General features: G+C 32.8%; 1 protein-coding gene across 1 annotated transcript; it reads right to left on the bottom strand.

Moving 5' to 3' along the window:
- Positions 1-1,310: 1,310 nt before the first annotated feature.
- LOC107774470 (uncharacterized) lies at positions 1,311-4,785 on the bottom strand. The gene is made up of 3 exons (XM_016594005.2): positions 4,585-4,785; positions 2,290-2,327; positions 1,311-1,714 (listed from the first exon to the last, which is right to left on the bottom strand). Exons 1-3 carry the CDS (start codon positions 4,655-4,657, stop codon positions 1,601-1,603), a joined length of 225 nt encoding a protein of 74 aa, XP_016449491.1. The 5' UTR covers positions 4,658-4,785; the 3' UTR covers positions 1,311-1,600.
- Between the last annotated feature and the right edge of the window lie 12,222 nt (positions 4,786-17,007).

The raw sequence follows: 17,007 nt of genomic DNA, 5'->3' as shown, positions 1-17,007 counted from the left end.
TCCCTACCCTCTTTTTACATTCCATTTTTGTTGCAAGTGGCTTTGCTTATGCAATTAGGGGTCGTTTGGTTGCTGATTACAGGGTAAGCTATTCATGTATTAGGGGAAACATAACTAATACCATGTTTGGTAACCTTTAGTTACTTTATACAAAAGTTATGTATTATTTAGAATGTACATGTATTGGTTTTACATGGATTAAACAATCAAATGACCAAAACCCCCTCATATTTGTTTTAAATTACACATTGTATAATTAAAATAAATTAAACATTTAACAAGAAATAATATCTACATTACAATCCATAAATTACTAATCTATGCATTACTAGTCCTTGCGTAACTAATCCCTTCATAATTAATCCCTACATAAGTCATAACTAATACTTGCATAACTCTAACTAGTAACCCTACTTAGTACTTGTTTGTCTCTCTTCCTCTCAGCTAGTTGAAGCATGCAGATATTTTCATTATTTATCTTTATTAACCCCGGTGTCTCGGTCAACTTGAGCGCACCTCGACTAATTTCATGGGATACCGATTTGACTATTTATATTAAGCAAAGAAAGGACAATTTTGAGGAGATTCAGACCAAGACATCCACGAAGATACAATTTGGGAAAAAGATAACATGCCTGCAAATTATGTTTCACGTAAAGAGAGAAACTTACCGGTCCATGCGGAGACATTTTCGCTATAAAGAAGTTAAAATTCAAGACACAACTCGCAATTCGGATCACAGTAGGGGTGGCAAACGGGCGGATCGGGGACAGATATGAGTGGGTCGAAAATGAATAAAATATCTGACCCGACCCATATCTAATATGGATTAAAAAAATGGGTTAACCGATGGATAATATGGATATCTATATTTTTCATGGCTTCTTGAATATGATCACTTCCAGATAATTCTTACTCTCCTAAACTTGAGTAATTCCCAATTTGAGTCTTTGCAAGTGTAAAAGTTAAATCCATTGGTTATCCATTTTTTAAAGTGGATAATATAAACTTTATCCATATTTGATCCATTTTTAAAAAGTTCATTAACCAACCCTCTTTTTAACGGATAATATGAATGGATAACTGAATTTTTTATCCATTTTGCCACCACTAGATCGCAGTATCACGGATTTGAATTATCATGAGAGATTGCTATCAGTATAAATTATGTTTAGAAGCAACGTTGGCGCTTGACTTGAGTAAATGAAAAACGCAAATATAAGCAAAGTTAAAATGTGTAACGTTTAAGCTGCTCTCTCAACATATGTCAATATAATCATTTAAAAGGAAACAACAGTGAAAATGTCTCAAACTGCAAATCCGGAGTTACCATTCGAACACGCTATAAAACTTTTTCCCTTCTCTTTTTTTGATGATTATTGTTAAATGATGGAAAGAGGGGAACGAGGTTACACCATGGCCTACCAACTGAGCCATAAACTGCAGCAGAAATGTTAGAGAAAAGCTCAATTTTGAATCACCAATTCAAGCATCATAACTTAACTGAAATACACAAAAAAATATAGGAATTACACAGGCACACTAGTCTGATAACGACTCGGGTAATCAAAAAGTTTAACTGCAGCTAGCAAAGATATGCTTAGTAAGACTTTCCACAGTGTATCAAGCTCCCAGCACCCAAGAAGAGACCAAAAATGGCTGCACTGCCCAAAGTTGTTTGTCCAATGTATCTGATTTTCATAAGACCAGGCACCTGCAATTTCCATTAAAGTTAACTGATATCATTAGGCTAATACGTCGAAGCAAATTGCATTTAGCAGCAACACTTTTTTCCAAAATAAAAGTCTATAACTTTTTTCCAAAATGGCAATATCCGGGCCAAACCATGTGCACCTCGACTATCCACCGACTACCTGTTACTTCCCACCAGCATAAGCAATAAATAGTTCTCCCTCCAAAACTTAGGTAGATGGAAAGAAATCAGTGGTTTTTCTTCTATACTGTGACAGTAACTTTATGCTCGCGAAAATGTTCATACCAGATCCCTCTCTAATTTACCAGAATTACTTCTGATCTTTCTGTAATGTGTTAAATCTTGCAACTTTCCAGAAATGACATTAGAGGAAATTACCAACGGATGCCAATAAAAAAAGAGATACCAAGCCTGTATGCTTTACTTGTCATATTTTCAGCATCTTAATAATAAATCTAAAAGATCCATCTCTGCCATAAATTCAACAATGACATAACAAAGGCATTAATAGTAATTTGTTATCATCGGATCAAAAAGAGAGAGAGAGAGAGAGAGAGAGAGAGAGAGAGCTTTACCCTGTATCTAATAGCCTCATAAGTCCCATAAACAGCACCTACAAATAAATACATGCATCAGATGCAATGTTAATATATTAAATACATTGCTAACATTCAATCTAGACATTAATGTCGATCTCATTATTTTCAGAATGAAATCATCAGAGTCAAATACTACTGAAATCATTTCTAACAGAGACAAATGTGCTGAGAGTGAAGATATGACAAAGTAGTTAACAAAGAATCTGTCACTGATGGCATCACAAAGTCAAAATGGTTCTTCAGACATGCCTCAAAGAAGTCAGAACAGATTCCAAGTTCTAAAACCTCAAACCTCCCTATCACAGGATTACCAATCAGCAAAAATAAAGAGATTTTGGAAAATTATAGAGAACCAAATCAGGGCAGGGTATGCTAAAATGTGCTCCAACAATATGATGATTGATTTATGGCCCTGGAAACTAGTATGGAAGACAAAACTGCCAGCCAAAGTCTGCTGCTTCAGCTGGTTGGCCTTAAAGGATGCCTGCCTCACCCAAGACAACCTCACCAGAAGAAACTTTCAGCTGGCCAACAAGTGTTACATGTGCCAAGTGAAGTCAGAATCTGTTAACCATCTTTTCCTCCACTGTTCAGTAGCCACAGACATATGGAACATGTTTCTCAGTATTTTTGGTCTACACTGGACTATGCCATTCTCTGCTAGAGATGCCTATGTGAGCTGGAGCTCAAGGGAAGTTGACAGAACCATCAAGAAAGTCTGGAATATGGTACCTGCAAGCATTTTTTGGTGTATTTGGGTCGAAAGGAATAGCAGATGTTTTGATGGATTATCAACTTCAATAGGCTGCTTCAAGGCTAGATGTTTGGTTAACTTGTTTCACTGGGCATTACTACTGTAAATAACTCTGATGTTTTCAAGGACTTTGTCAGCTCTCTAGTTTTATAGCACTTAATTGTAAATGAGCTGTCAAACTCACTTCTTTTGTAACTTTTTGCATCTTCTTGATGCCTTTTATGATATATTCTACTTACTTCATCAAAAAAAAAATTATAGAGAACCAAATCAGCACTGTCACTTATTACCAACTGTATACTGTCTACAACTCAGCCAAGAAAGACAGGGCTGCCTAGGAGCCTGGAATTTGGATACACAGTATTTAGGGGGCTTCAAAATACTCTAGTAGACTTGGCTATAACCATTGCATATGATCCATTGGATGTGTCAAAAAATTGAAATTACTTGTTAAAATGCCTCTATATAGCATAAACCCAGACTGTTCACCAAGAACCCAGTTAATCAAAAATTAGAGCTGATCTTTCTCCTTTTTCAGCTAAATCCAAGTAACTGGAGGTTATTTGTTAAAGGGTATCTACTATAACAATTACCCAGTCCACTAACAACTGAAAAGAAATGATCTTTACACTTAAAGGTGCCTAGCTACAGCATTTTCATTCATTCTTTGCCCATATCAAAAAGGAAGGGCTATGTCCAACACATAATAAATAGAATATATAACCCATAAAGCATTTCTAATATAACAAGAACAAAATTTGAGGTATAAATAGAATCAACAAGTAAATTGAAAAATAAAAAAAGAAAATGGAAGTTATTTATTCAAGTGTCTGAATCTCTATTATAACACTTGCCCAGTTCACCAAAAACTGAAAAGATATGATCTTTACACATAAAGATGTCTAACTACCGTTTTTCATTCATTCTTTGCTCCAAAAAAAAAGGAAGAAACAGATATATCTAACACGTAGAAAATTGAAGAAATAACCCATCAAACATTTCTCATATAATAAAGAACAAAACTTTAGAAATAAATAGAATCATCGACAGGGGCGGAGCCATAGTGTTTGTTGCTGGTCCGGCCAAACCCAATAGCTTTTATTCAAACCCTATATTTGTATTAAGAAATCCAATGAATATGTACAATTATTAATTTAGAACTCGGTCCCATAAGGTTCAAATCCTAGCTCCGTCTCTGATCATCGAGTAAAATTAATAAAAAAAACAACACTTACCCAGTTCACCGAAAACTGAAAAGATATGATCTTTACACTTAAAGGTGCTTAACTACAACTTTTTCATTAATTCTTTGCTCAAAAAAAAAGTAAAAGAAACAGATATATCTAACCAATAATAAACAGAAGAAATAACCCACCAAATATTTCTCATATAATAAATACAAATTTGAACCATAAACAGAATCAACAAGTATTGAAAAATAAAAAAAAAAGGGGGGGGGGGGGTAGTAGGTTTTTTAAAAAATTGAAATATTGAAAAGGGATTTTAGGGTTTATTACCAACAGCGCCACCAACTGCACCGCCCACAGCAACCCCAGCAGTTATTCTCGCTAGACAACTATCTTTTGCCATCTCTCTCTCTCTCTCTCTCTCTCACACACACACACACACACACAGTGACTTTGGTTCTACTTTCAGAGGGTTTTTGAGAGTTTCAATAAATGGTTCCTATTGGTGACCCTTTGGTTATAATATGTAAGTTTTAAGTTTTAACCTTATATTGCTAGTAGCGTAATGCCTTGGAAGACAATTCTCAAATTACTCCCTAATTAACTTTATTTGTTGGAAAAGTTAAGTTAGGGTCTGTTTAGAACGTCTAAAGCCTAGGGCAGTAATTACACAATATAGTAATTACGAGTACCTGTTTGTTTGTCATAACGTAATTATAATGTAATTACAGATATACCGTTTAATTACACAAGTGTAATTATACAGTTAAATTAAATTTTAAATAAAGTAATTATCAAAACTTAAAATTTAATATAATAGATATATGCCTATAAATAATTTTTTATAAGTATAAATGATATTAGATTAGGTATTTGAGATGCATATTTTTTCTTGAATATACATTAATTAGTAATCTTCTATCTATATAGAATAAGAGAAACAAACGCATTATATTAAAACAAGTGGCATAACCACAAAAAGTCAAGTGGCATTGTTAATTCAAAATAAACTACCTTTCTAACTAAAAACTTTTTGAATTTTTAATTTTGAGTTAATTGATTACTCTACTTGAATTAATAAATATAAATATCTTATAATTATCTATAAAAAATAAAAATATAAAAAAATAAACTATTCATTCAAATTGGGGAGTAGTTTTAAATCAGAATTTTAAAATTATTTTAAATAAAAATTAATAAAATAAATAAATAAAGAATCACCAATTCAAATTGGGGAGTAATTTCTTCATAATATAAATAAATATATATATATTATAAGACAATTAGCGTAGATTTTTAATAGAATTAGCGTAACTATAAGACAATTAGCGTAGATTTTTAGGACAAAACTTTCAAATTATTTTAAACTAAAAAACGACATTAAAAAAAAGTTACCAATTCAAATCTATCTATATAGAATTTTTAATACTATTAAATCGATATACGAATATTTAATAATTTACCAGTTTAGTATAATAACTAATCCCAAATTTGAATTGAAATTTTTTTATTTCCTTATTTTTATTTTATTTTAAATAATTTTAAAACTCCAACTTGAAACTACTCCCCAATTTGAATTGGAAACTTTTTAATTTTTTTATTTCGTTTTTATTTTAAAATAATTTTAAAACTCCAACTTTGTTGGAGCTTTTTCCTAAAAATCTACACTTGTCGTCTTATGGTTATGCCACTTGGCATCATATAATTATCTACTACTCCCCAATTTGAATTGGTAATTTTTTATTTTTTATTTTAAAATAATTTTAAAATTCCAACTTGAAACTACTCCGAAATTTGAATGAGTTATTTATTTTTTTAATATTTTTATTTTTTACATATAATTATAAGATATCTATATTTATTAATTCAAGTAGAGTAACTAATTAATTCAAAATTTAGAATTCAAAAAGTTTTTAGTTAGAAAGGTAGTTTATTTGAATTAACAATGCCACCTGGCTTTTGTGGTTATGCCACTTGTCGTAATATATTATTTTTGCTTCTCCTATTCTATATAGATAGATTCGAATATCGATTTAATAATATTAAATAATGGATAATACAATTAGATAAGCAATGAACAAAGAAGAAATAAAATATAAATGTATGGAAAAATATAAAAATATAAGACGTATAATTAGAATTATTACAAGAAAAGTCGTAGATATACACATAACTAAAATCATAATAAACAAACAATCATAAAGGGAGAATACTAAAAAAAACATAAAAATTTATATACTAATTAAATTTCTCATGTAGGAAATTTTAGTTAATAAATAGAACTCGTAATTTCATAATGAAAAATACAAAAATGTAAAGAAACTATTAGGATATTATACATAAGATAATATATTATATATAAAACACAAATTATTAATTATTAACATTATTAGTATATTTTTTATAAAAAATAATAAAAGGTTTATCTCCTTATACTTTTTGATGAATTCAAAATTATAATTTATTAAAAAAATATTATTTAAATTTTCAGTAAAATACAAAATGAGAAAACTAATCAAATATTACAGTAGAAAAGAATATACGAAAATAGGGGATAAAGATAATTTTATAATATTTATATTTTAAATTAATAAATAACATTCAAGAAAATTATTGATAAATTTAGACAATTGAAGAATTTTGAACAGTATAACATAAGTATAAAAAAAATTCGGGAATAAGAAAATATATACTTATGTTATATTAAAAGAGAAGTAGTATCAAAATATTAAGCCAAGAGAAAGAAGAAGAAGAAAAAGAAAGAAAGAAGAAAGAAATTCTTTTAAACATTTTAGTTAATCACGCGCTCAAGAGCGAGTGTAAATCACTCTCTATGTCACCTCATCATGAGGTATTTAATTGGCACATTTTGTACACGGTTAAAGTGTCTAACATGTAATAGACTCGGTTAAAGTGCCTAAGTGAAAAATAGTGACAAGTTTAAGGGGCTATCTATATATTTGGCCTTAATAAAAAGACACATTAGTAAATGTATCATACTAACTACTTGCTAATTTAATAAAGAATAAACAAGGAATAAATATTTTATTTGATTACTATATGATGTGTATCATTTGATTTTGTATGGATTTTGTTAAGTTTCTGTAAATTCTATAAAAAAATAACTAATATTAATTAAAATAATATGATATATTGTATCATAATTTTATAAGATTAATATTCTGTCAATTATTCTGCGCATCGCGCGGGTTCTAACACTAGTCATATATTTACAACTAATATTGTAAAATTAATTGATATATATTTTATAAATTAATAATATTTAGATTAATTAATTATATAAACTAAAACATAATTTTTGTAAGAACGTCATGGAATGCATGTTTGATAAAATAAATTAATATTTAGAAATATAATGTCATAACATTATCCAAATGTTTGACAAAACAAATCTATCAATTCTAACTAAAAAATGAACAACATCCAAGGCAAAATAACAAGTCAATACTATTAAAACAAGTGAATTGGAACCATAAATATAACACAATTTTAAAATAAAAAAAGAGATTAACTTAATATATGTCATATTCAAGCATAATAAAAATAAAGTCCAATACAACATACGATTAGGAAACATCATAAATTTATAACCTCATTCAACAACGAAATTACTTTAATTATATCACTCGTTATATGCCAAGTTTACTAATGACTCATGATGGTAGTCTAGAATTCCGTGTTTTAGTCATAGTTTGCGCTCTAATTACTGCATTTTATGTGTGTTTGAGCCTGAATGATAGTAAGTTGCACTTATTGTGCGTTTTATGCCTTGCAGGAAGTGATTTCGAGTTAAAAAGATAATCGGGTGTTGAATCAGACAAGTTGGAGCTTTGAAGTATGAGTAAAATCCCAAGTGATTAAATCGGGATCGCGTTCTGGGGTCGAGGGTCGCGTCTGGATATCAAAAATCGACAAAACAACAGCACTCTGTAAAAAGTCCACTGCCGGGCGCGTGGGGCGACGCGGCAGTGGAAATGTCTGCTGCTTGTCAAAAAGTCGCCCTCTAAACTTTTCCACTAATGCCCCACATGGGGCGGCGCATGGTGTGGCGCGCCTATGTGATTTTCTTCGAGTAATTTCTTGTTTCGGCTCAGGTGGCTAATACTGAGAGAAACCCAAAAGAGACAATAAATACGGTGTCTTTGAGGAGTGGGCACGAATTATAGGATCTCAGGGCAAAACAAAAGGATGAGTTGATTGAAAGAAAAGTGGAGATTGTGGGAGCAGAAAAATGATAACATTAAAAAGGGTGCAATGATGGTAGATGATGGTTTGAAGAAGAAGAAGAAGGGGAAGACTAGAGCTTAGAAGAAGAAGAAGAAGAAGAAGAAGAAGAAGAAGAAGAAGAAGAAGAAGAAGAAGAAGAAGAAGAAAGATGAGAATGCAACAAATGAATAGACTGAAGAAAGTAAATACATGCATGCTCTACCTTTTCCACATTAAGTAGAGAAGAGAGAAGTTGGACAAACAATTCGGGCGCTTTCTAGAAGTGTTCAAGCACCTGCATGTGAATATACATTTCACAGAGGTGTTTTTACAGATGCCGGCTTATGCTAAATTCTTGAAAGATATATTGTCCGAGAAGTGGAAAGTAGAAGAGACATCACTGGTCATGCTCACAGAACATTGTAGTGCCATCCTGCAAAATAAGCTCTCCCAAAAGTATGAAGATCGAGGAAGTTTTACAATACCTTACTCTTTAGGAAGTACTAAGTTTAAAAAATCTTTGTGTGACTCAAGTGCTTCTATTAATCTTATGCCTTTGTCTATTTTCAGAAAATTTAAGGGAAAGATAGAAGGAATCAGGTCGATACCAGTATCCGTGCAGCTGGCGGATCAGACCACAATCATACATGAAGGAATAGTAGAATATGTGTTAGTTCGGGTAGACAAACTTGTGTTACCTGTAGACTTCATTGTGGTGAACATATAGGAGAATAGGGAGGTCCCTCTGATTTTAGGAAGACATTTCTTGGCTACGGGCAGAGCAATTCTGGATATTCAGGAAAGGCATCTCATGCTCAGAGTGGGGGAAGAAAGGCTGATCTTCAAGATGGAAGGAGAAAGGGATCCCTAAAGTGGCAACTTGTAGAGATTAGAACTGATAAATGTGGGGTGTACCCAAAGAAGGCGAAAAAGAAGCTATCGGTATGGATGTGTGCACTGGGACGGGCATGCAAAGGAGATTCCGACTTCAATTCGGACCCCGACTAGATGAATCAGGGAAGTTTTCTTTACCTATTGCTTCTTATTTGTGTGTCATGGGGACATGCCACAATTTAAAGTGGGGTGAGAGACGTATATATGTATATGTGTGTTTGTGTTCGTTTCTTTGATTGATTTTTTTTTTTTTTGGCTTTTTCCGACGATGAATTTCCTCGATTGTCTTTTTGAGGGATCAAAGTCGAAGAAAAAAATATTTTATTTTTTTTAGGTAGTGTAACAATCCCCCCTTATTTTTTTTTTGTCGCGGTTCTTTTCCAAAGATTTTGTTTGAATCAGGTGTAGTTAGTTTTTCTTTTGTTAGGAATAGTGAAGTCTTGTGCTATGATATTAAATGAAGATGACTTGTCTTGACCTTGTTGTGCCTTGAGAGTAGTGAGTGCCTTTGTTGTGATGTCTAGGATTAGTCTTGACTCATAGATAAGTGCCTTAAATTGGTTGATCTTGACTTTGCTTAATTGTTTTGACTAGAGAATCGGGATAGACCCGATCCTAAGTGAGTTATGTGCCAATATGAGAGTGAGGTTTGTGTTGATATCACGTGCATGTGAGTTGATGTCTAGAACTTTCCCCATATGTTTGCAAAGCGAAATAGTAGTCTTGTTCAGTCTAGGAAGTGATATAGACATTTCTTTGTTGAGCCAGTTATATGTGTTTATCCACCTAATGAATGTGTATCTTAGTTCTCCCGTTGAGCATGTAATCATATTTTATTTGGCAACCACACTACAAGTCTGACCCCTTGGTCCGAGTTGACTATCTGTTCGAACCTTCTATCTCTCTTGAGCACTTGCTTTTGTTATGAGCTTGTAAAAGCTAAGTGAGGTATGGTCGGAATTTTCATCGGAACTATAGGAAAAAGGAGAAAGGTGCACTGTTTGAACAATTGTGAGAGCCACTTGTAGGGAATTGAAAAAAAAATGAGTTTGCTTGAAAAAAACAGAACTTAGGAAAAAAAGTTGTGCATATATTAGAAGAGGAAAAAACTAATTCTTGGCTAGTGGTAGTTCTCATCGTGCTTGTGCTTAAAGACATTGGGGCCTTGATGCTATTATGTATGACGGTTGGGGTTCGGTTCAAAATAAGTGTGGGGTTCAAGTTGTGAAATTGTATGTATAAGTGCTTATGGAGGTATAGATTAAAGTCACTATACCCTACCCGTCCTGCAATTTACATTACAATCGAATTAAATTCCTACTTGATCCTTGACTGAATGAGCTCAGTTTAGTAAGAGTACTACACTACGGGCAAGCCTATGGTACGTCTTATGTGGCATATGAATCTTAATTTTGAGAGCGAGTTAATTTTTTCTATCTTGAGTTCCTATTTATTCTTGAATTTTATTATATGTGGAACTACTCTCTATCTTTGGTGTGAGGGCACATGATTTGCAAAGGAAAGGTAATGTCTTTGGCCTCTATGTTTGAGTAAGTGAGCGAGTTTTTGAAAAATACGTGGTGCTTTTGAGTCGAGTCTTGAGGCTAGGATGTTATGATGGGGGTACTTAGTTTGCTTTAAATATTCTTGGCATGATAAGCTTAGTTTGATTGCTCAAGGACGAATAATGGGTTTAAGTGCGGGTGTTGATGGTAGGCTAGAATCCCATATTTTAGTAATAATTTGCACTCTAATTACTGTATTTTACTTATGTTTGAGCCTGAATAATAGTGAATTGCACTTATTATGTGTTTTATGCCTTGCTGAAAGTGATTCCGATTTAAAAAGATAATCGGGAGCTGAATCGAACAAGTTGGAGCTTGGAAGTCTGAGTAAAAATCCAAGGGATTAAATCAGGGTTGCGTTCAGGGGTCGAGGGTCGCGTCTGGATATAAAAAATTGACAAATCAACAGCACTCTGTAAAAAGTCCACTGCCGCGGCGCGTGTGGCGGCACGATAGTGGAAATGTCTATTGCCTGTCAGAAAGTCACCCTCTAAACTTCTCCACTAATGCCCCGCATGGGGCGGCGCATGGTGCGGCGCGTCTGTGTGATTTTCTCAGAGTCACTTTCATGTTTCGGTTTGGAAAAGGTAGTTTCGCCGAGGCCCACTCCTACAAGTTATAAATACACCAAAAATATATTTTTGAAGGGACTTTTGACCTTGGAACCTTTGGGAAAGCATTGGAGCCTACAAGACACATAATTTCATCACATTTCCATCAATTCGATAAGAGAGTTTGGATTGTAACGTTAGATTGATGTTTTCTTATTCTTTAATTATATTTGTGTTTTGTGATGACTTCCTCCGTGATTATGGAGTAGTTATCCTAGTGTTTGACGTAGATGATGTTTTGATAAATATTTGTGGATTTCAACTTTATTACCTTGCTTGAATTCGTTTATAGAGCTTTGAATTGTTGCAACTTTATTCACCGGTTTATTAAATCGAAAGAGGAATATTTTGTGATTATCTTTGCATTATTTTATTTGATTTAATTTACTGATTCTCTTAAGTAATCGAAAGAACTTGTTGAATTGTTGATTAAATCAAGTTAGGAATATTCGAGAGACGTTTTCCTAGAAACTAATCCATTAACGCAATGCTTGCATACTTTCACAATGCTTATACTTGTTTACCTCGTAGAGTTAAGATTTAATCGAGAGAGGAGTCTTGACTACACATTTTAACTAATCATCGAGTGAATTTCTGAGAATCAATAGAATATTATAGTGAATTAAACTATGGTTAAATCCCAAATAGCTATCTTGCGCCTATCCTGTCAAATTCTTATTCCTCACATTGATAAGAAACTGACTTTGCTAATCTCTAGTTCTTTGAAGTCAATTGTTAGTTGCTTTACTTTTGTAGTTAATCGTATATAGTAATCATTCCAATCAAGTTTTGATCATCTTGAATAGTAATTAAGCCATAAACTACTGGAACATTGTTTAAATCCAATCACTATGAAGACAATAATCATACAATACTATTTATGGCTAGCGATGATCAATTTTGTGTTGTATTTTATGCTCGTCAACTCGTTATTTCTAATATTAGGAGGTGTAGTTTCAAAAACTAGAATAATAACGCAGTTACGCTAAATGAAGAAAATAAAATATATGAGCAATTATACGAAATCACAAGAAGTAAAAGTAGAGAAATAAAAGATAAATAATGTACAAAAAAAAATATTTTAAAATTTAAAAAGAAATTAAAAAGTAAATATAAAATAAAAAGAAATTAAAATGATGGAAATAAAAAGTTATAAAGAAAATAAACTATAATAAAAACAAAAAGGGAAAAAATGAGAACATAACCTTGTAATTATACAATGTAGTTACCATCAATTCTCACCTCCCCCTTGAGAATTGGAGAGTGTAATTATACCTCTCCAATTACACCTAATTCCATGCCGACCAAGTAATTACTTGGCCAGACAAAAATATCAAACCGTGCAATTACGCCTAAATTCAATTCCTAGATGACTTTCCAAACATGCTCTTAATTTATTTAATGTGATGCGTGTTTTATAAATTTTACTATATTAGAGTTACTTCGAGTATCACATTTATTTTGAAATTGCTTACTTTGAATAATCACTTTTGGTTCATTCATGTTCTTGATGTAATAAATTATGGGAAACTACCGGCCATGTTTATTTATAAGTAACTTATTACAAAAATTAGTCAATTCATAAAATATTACTAATATTAACCAAATCTTACCAATACTAGCCAACTAGCTATTTGTAGCCAAAAAAGGTCAATTTTTTGCTTTCTTTTGAGTGTGTTATTATAATAGATTGGTATATCTTAAAGAGCTTGAATCTCAGTTTTGGGATGATTTGATGGAGTTTTGAGGTGGTTTGAATTGAAAATTCGAAGTAGAAGATGAACATGAAAAATGATATGTGTATCACATTATGTATCATTTGTGTATCACATATGTATCATATTTGCATCAAATGTGTATCACATGTATATCCATGTATACATGTGTGTGAGATACATGCGTCGCAGAAGAATCTTTTAACTCGATTTTAACTACGAATTTTGATACCAAATTAATTCAAATCACCTCCAATCTTCCTTAAATTTTGTATATTGACTCATCTACATGTTTTCAATAAATTTCAACCATACCCATTGAAAAATTGTCCTTTATTGCTTAGATTTTTGGAATCTTATATATAACATTCATCACCTTATTTGCTACCTCATGTCCTCATCAATGAAATTTCCTTTCCGTCTTGTATCTAACATTGTTAATCACGCTTAAAAATATGGAAGGAGATCTTTGCGTGTGATTCTTGGAGAGAAAGAACCTTATTTATTTGGATTTTCAATTTTTATATGTGCTCGACTAGTTTTGATAAGTCTATAATTAATGGCTCGAAGTTGGTAAGTTGAGACTTATTTAGGATATTTCTGTAAGATTCCCATAAATTATCTCACATTTTGTGTTTATCTCTAATTGTACGAGTAAAAACTTCATTTGACATATTTGGTCCAATCAAATGCAATAAAGCCTACGATGGTGGTGACCTGTCGAGATGACTCCGAAGGGTCGAGGTCAGAGGTGAAGGACAAAGTGGTACCGAGGTCGAACTGGCTTAGTAGATGACGAGGACGCGGATGAATATTCATTCTCGACATGAAGTGATGGCCGACCTTGGAATTTAGATTTTCTGGAGAATATTCTATGTATATTCCCTTTTGTTGTACTATCTAGGTTTTTATAGTCGATGTGCTATTATAAATAGGAAGAGATGTAGATCAGAAAGGGGATTAGATCTTTTATAAAGAATTTCGTCAATATTTTTTGTACAAGATTCTTGCTTTATTGAGTAGAAACAAAGCTTGACTTTACACTTTCTTTCTTTTATCACTCTTCTCCCCGATCCAAGAAGGATCAAAATATATGATTGTTTATCATCATCCATCATTACGAGGAGGACATTTGGGGAACTTATCTTTGTCAGGTTATCTTTGTCTCATTTACTATTTGAAAGTCACTTATTGTCATTTATTGCTTTCCTTTATATTTTCAGGTCGTTATTGCTCCATTATTATTCCAAGTTGCCTTCTATAATGTTATACATTAAATACTCACCGTAAAATACTAGATTTATCCTTGGATATTAAAATTGACTATGATTAACCCTACTATCAAAATAGACAACGCATTAAGAAAAGTTCGAGGATCAATTATTGTGAAAAGACAATCAAGCTTGGGCAAAACAGGATATAATGTCGTGCCACAATAGTTGAGTCGAACATTAGTCAAACATTCGTTCATAACGAGTTTGATATAAAGAGAATCTAGAAACCCAGTACATTCCCAATAAAAGTTCATTGATAAACCGAATTGAGCGACATTAACAGTCATTCATCTTATTTTAACATTAATATATAAATCATTATAATATGATCAATTAGTGCCTAAATATCCCTTTTCTCTATCTTGGTCTCGTGTATGTAAATAACTACCCAATATGATAAACTCGGAGGTATCAAATAGTAGCTTTTGGTGGTCATAAAAGGGTGAGTTTTTCCTACAAATAGCTGAAAAGGATAAGTCGAGCAACACCCATACATAATAAACTTTTCATTCAATACTATTTTATGATTAATAGAAGAAGAAAAAAAAAGATAGATATAGATTAATACAATGGGGAATGGAATAGATTAATACAATAAGAAATGAAAGTTCCATTGGCTTGTCCATTCTGGGAGAGAAAGTATTTCACACTGGTTCTTTTAATATGATATGTTTTCCTATATTTGGAAAAAGGTCCTAGCTTGGCAAGGGATAAGCAGAATGGTAATGGATTGGCAAGAGGAACTAAAGTGGGCTGAAGTTTATGCAAGGGGAAGAAGAGTCGAGGCAGAAATATACAGAATAGCACTTGTAGCGAGTGTGTACTACATTTGAAAAGAAAGAAATCAAATGGCATTCCAAAATACGCAATAAGATTATGAAACAAATTATCCAAGAGGTATATTGTAGAGGAACACTGCATGCAAGATTAGTTAGGAAACTTGATCAGTTAAATTTCTATCCTTAACTTTGTGATTGTAGTAGTTATCCATGGTGTAGTTGTGAGATGATATGGGTTGCTTCTATAGATCCTGATGTTGGGGCATCTTGTCCAATAATCAGTTTATTTTTTTCCCTTATGCATATATCGTTTCGATTGGTAATAAAAAAACTATTTACCATAAAAAAAGAAGAAGAGATAGAGCATACCTCACATGGTAGTAATTCAACGAGGAAGAAAAGATCAATAAAGCCGATCAACTTAAGAATAAAGTGTGAAATTTACTGTAATTATACCAACCGTACACTCTTATGCTCAACTTGTATACACAATCAAATATCACAAATATGAATTTTTCTCTCTCATATGAGGGGATATTCATACACGGGACAAAACAACATAAGTGAATAAATGCTCCCAATCAACAAGTAGTTGAATTATTACTTAAATATTATTTGAAATATCATAAGTTTATAATCCATTTTAGCCTGAACTTTACTCTTCTTGTTATCATTTTGTGTTTGGATACTCATTATCCACGAAAAATATCAAAACCAAAATATACGTTTAGTAGTACAAATATTGTATTTGCATAGTACAATGTGAAAGTATTAACACACAATAGACATTTAAGATCTCTATTACATGAAATTCATTAAATGAATCTTACACGATTTTGATGGGCAACAAACGGTGAAACACTTTATTAAAATATTGTAACGACCCGACCGATCGTTTTGAGAGTTGTAACCATGTTCCCTCATTTACTGCTCATTTTGTACTTTATAGCTATTATGTGACTTGCAGGGGTAGTCGGTTCGGGTCCGGAGGGATTTCGGAATGAAATGAGACACTTAGTCTCAAGGTTGAAGCTTAAGTTGAAATGGTTGACCGTATGTTGACTTATGTGTAAACGACTCCTGAATGGAGTTTTGATTGTTCCGTTAGCTCCGTTGGGTGATTTTGGACTTAGAAGCATATCTGGATTGTGATTTGGAGGTCCGTAGTGGAATTAGGTTTGAAATGGAGAAAATTGAATTTTTGAAAAGTTTGACCGAAAGTGGACTTTATGGATATAGGGCTCGGATTGTAATTCCAGGGGTTGGAGTAGGCTCGTGGTGTCATTTGTGACTTGTGTGCAAAATTTGGGGTCAATCGGACGTGATTTGATGGTTTTCGGCGTCATTTGTAGAAGTTGGAATTCATTAGTTTCAATAGGCTTGAATTGGGTGTGATTCGTGTTTTTGATGTTATTTGATGTGATTTGAGGACTTGACTAAGTTTGTATCGTGTTTTAGGACTTGTTGGTATGTTTGGTTGAGGTCCCGGGGGTCGGGTTGATTTCGGATGGTTTTCGGATTAAAGTTTGAGTTCGAAAGACTGCTAAAGCTGTGACTCTGTTGCTGTAACCGCACATGCAGAGCTTTGATCGCAGGTGCGAGCTCGCAGGTGTGGGCTATGTTGCGCAAATGCGACTTTTGGAGGGGAGTGTGCAGTGGTCACAGGTGCAAGGGAATTACCACACCTG

Source organism: Nicotiana tabacum, chromosome 9, assembly GCF_000715075.1.
Source record: "Nicotiana tabacum cultivar K326 chromosome 9, ASM71507v2, whole genome shotgun sequence".
NCBI lineage: Eukaryota > Viridiplantae > Streptophyta > Magnoliopsida > Solanales > Solanaceae > Nicotiana > Nicotiana tabacum.
Note: the sequence above shows the minus strand (reverse complement) of the source record. Positions and strands in the feature narration are given on the sequence as shown.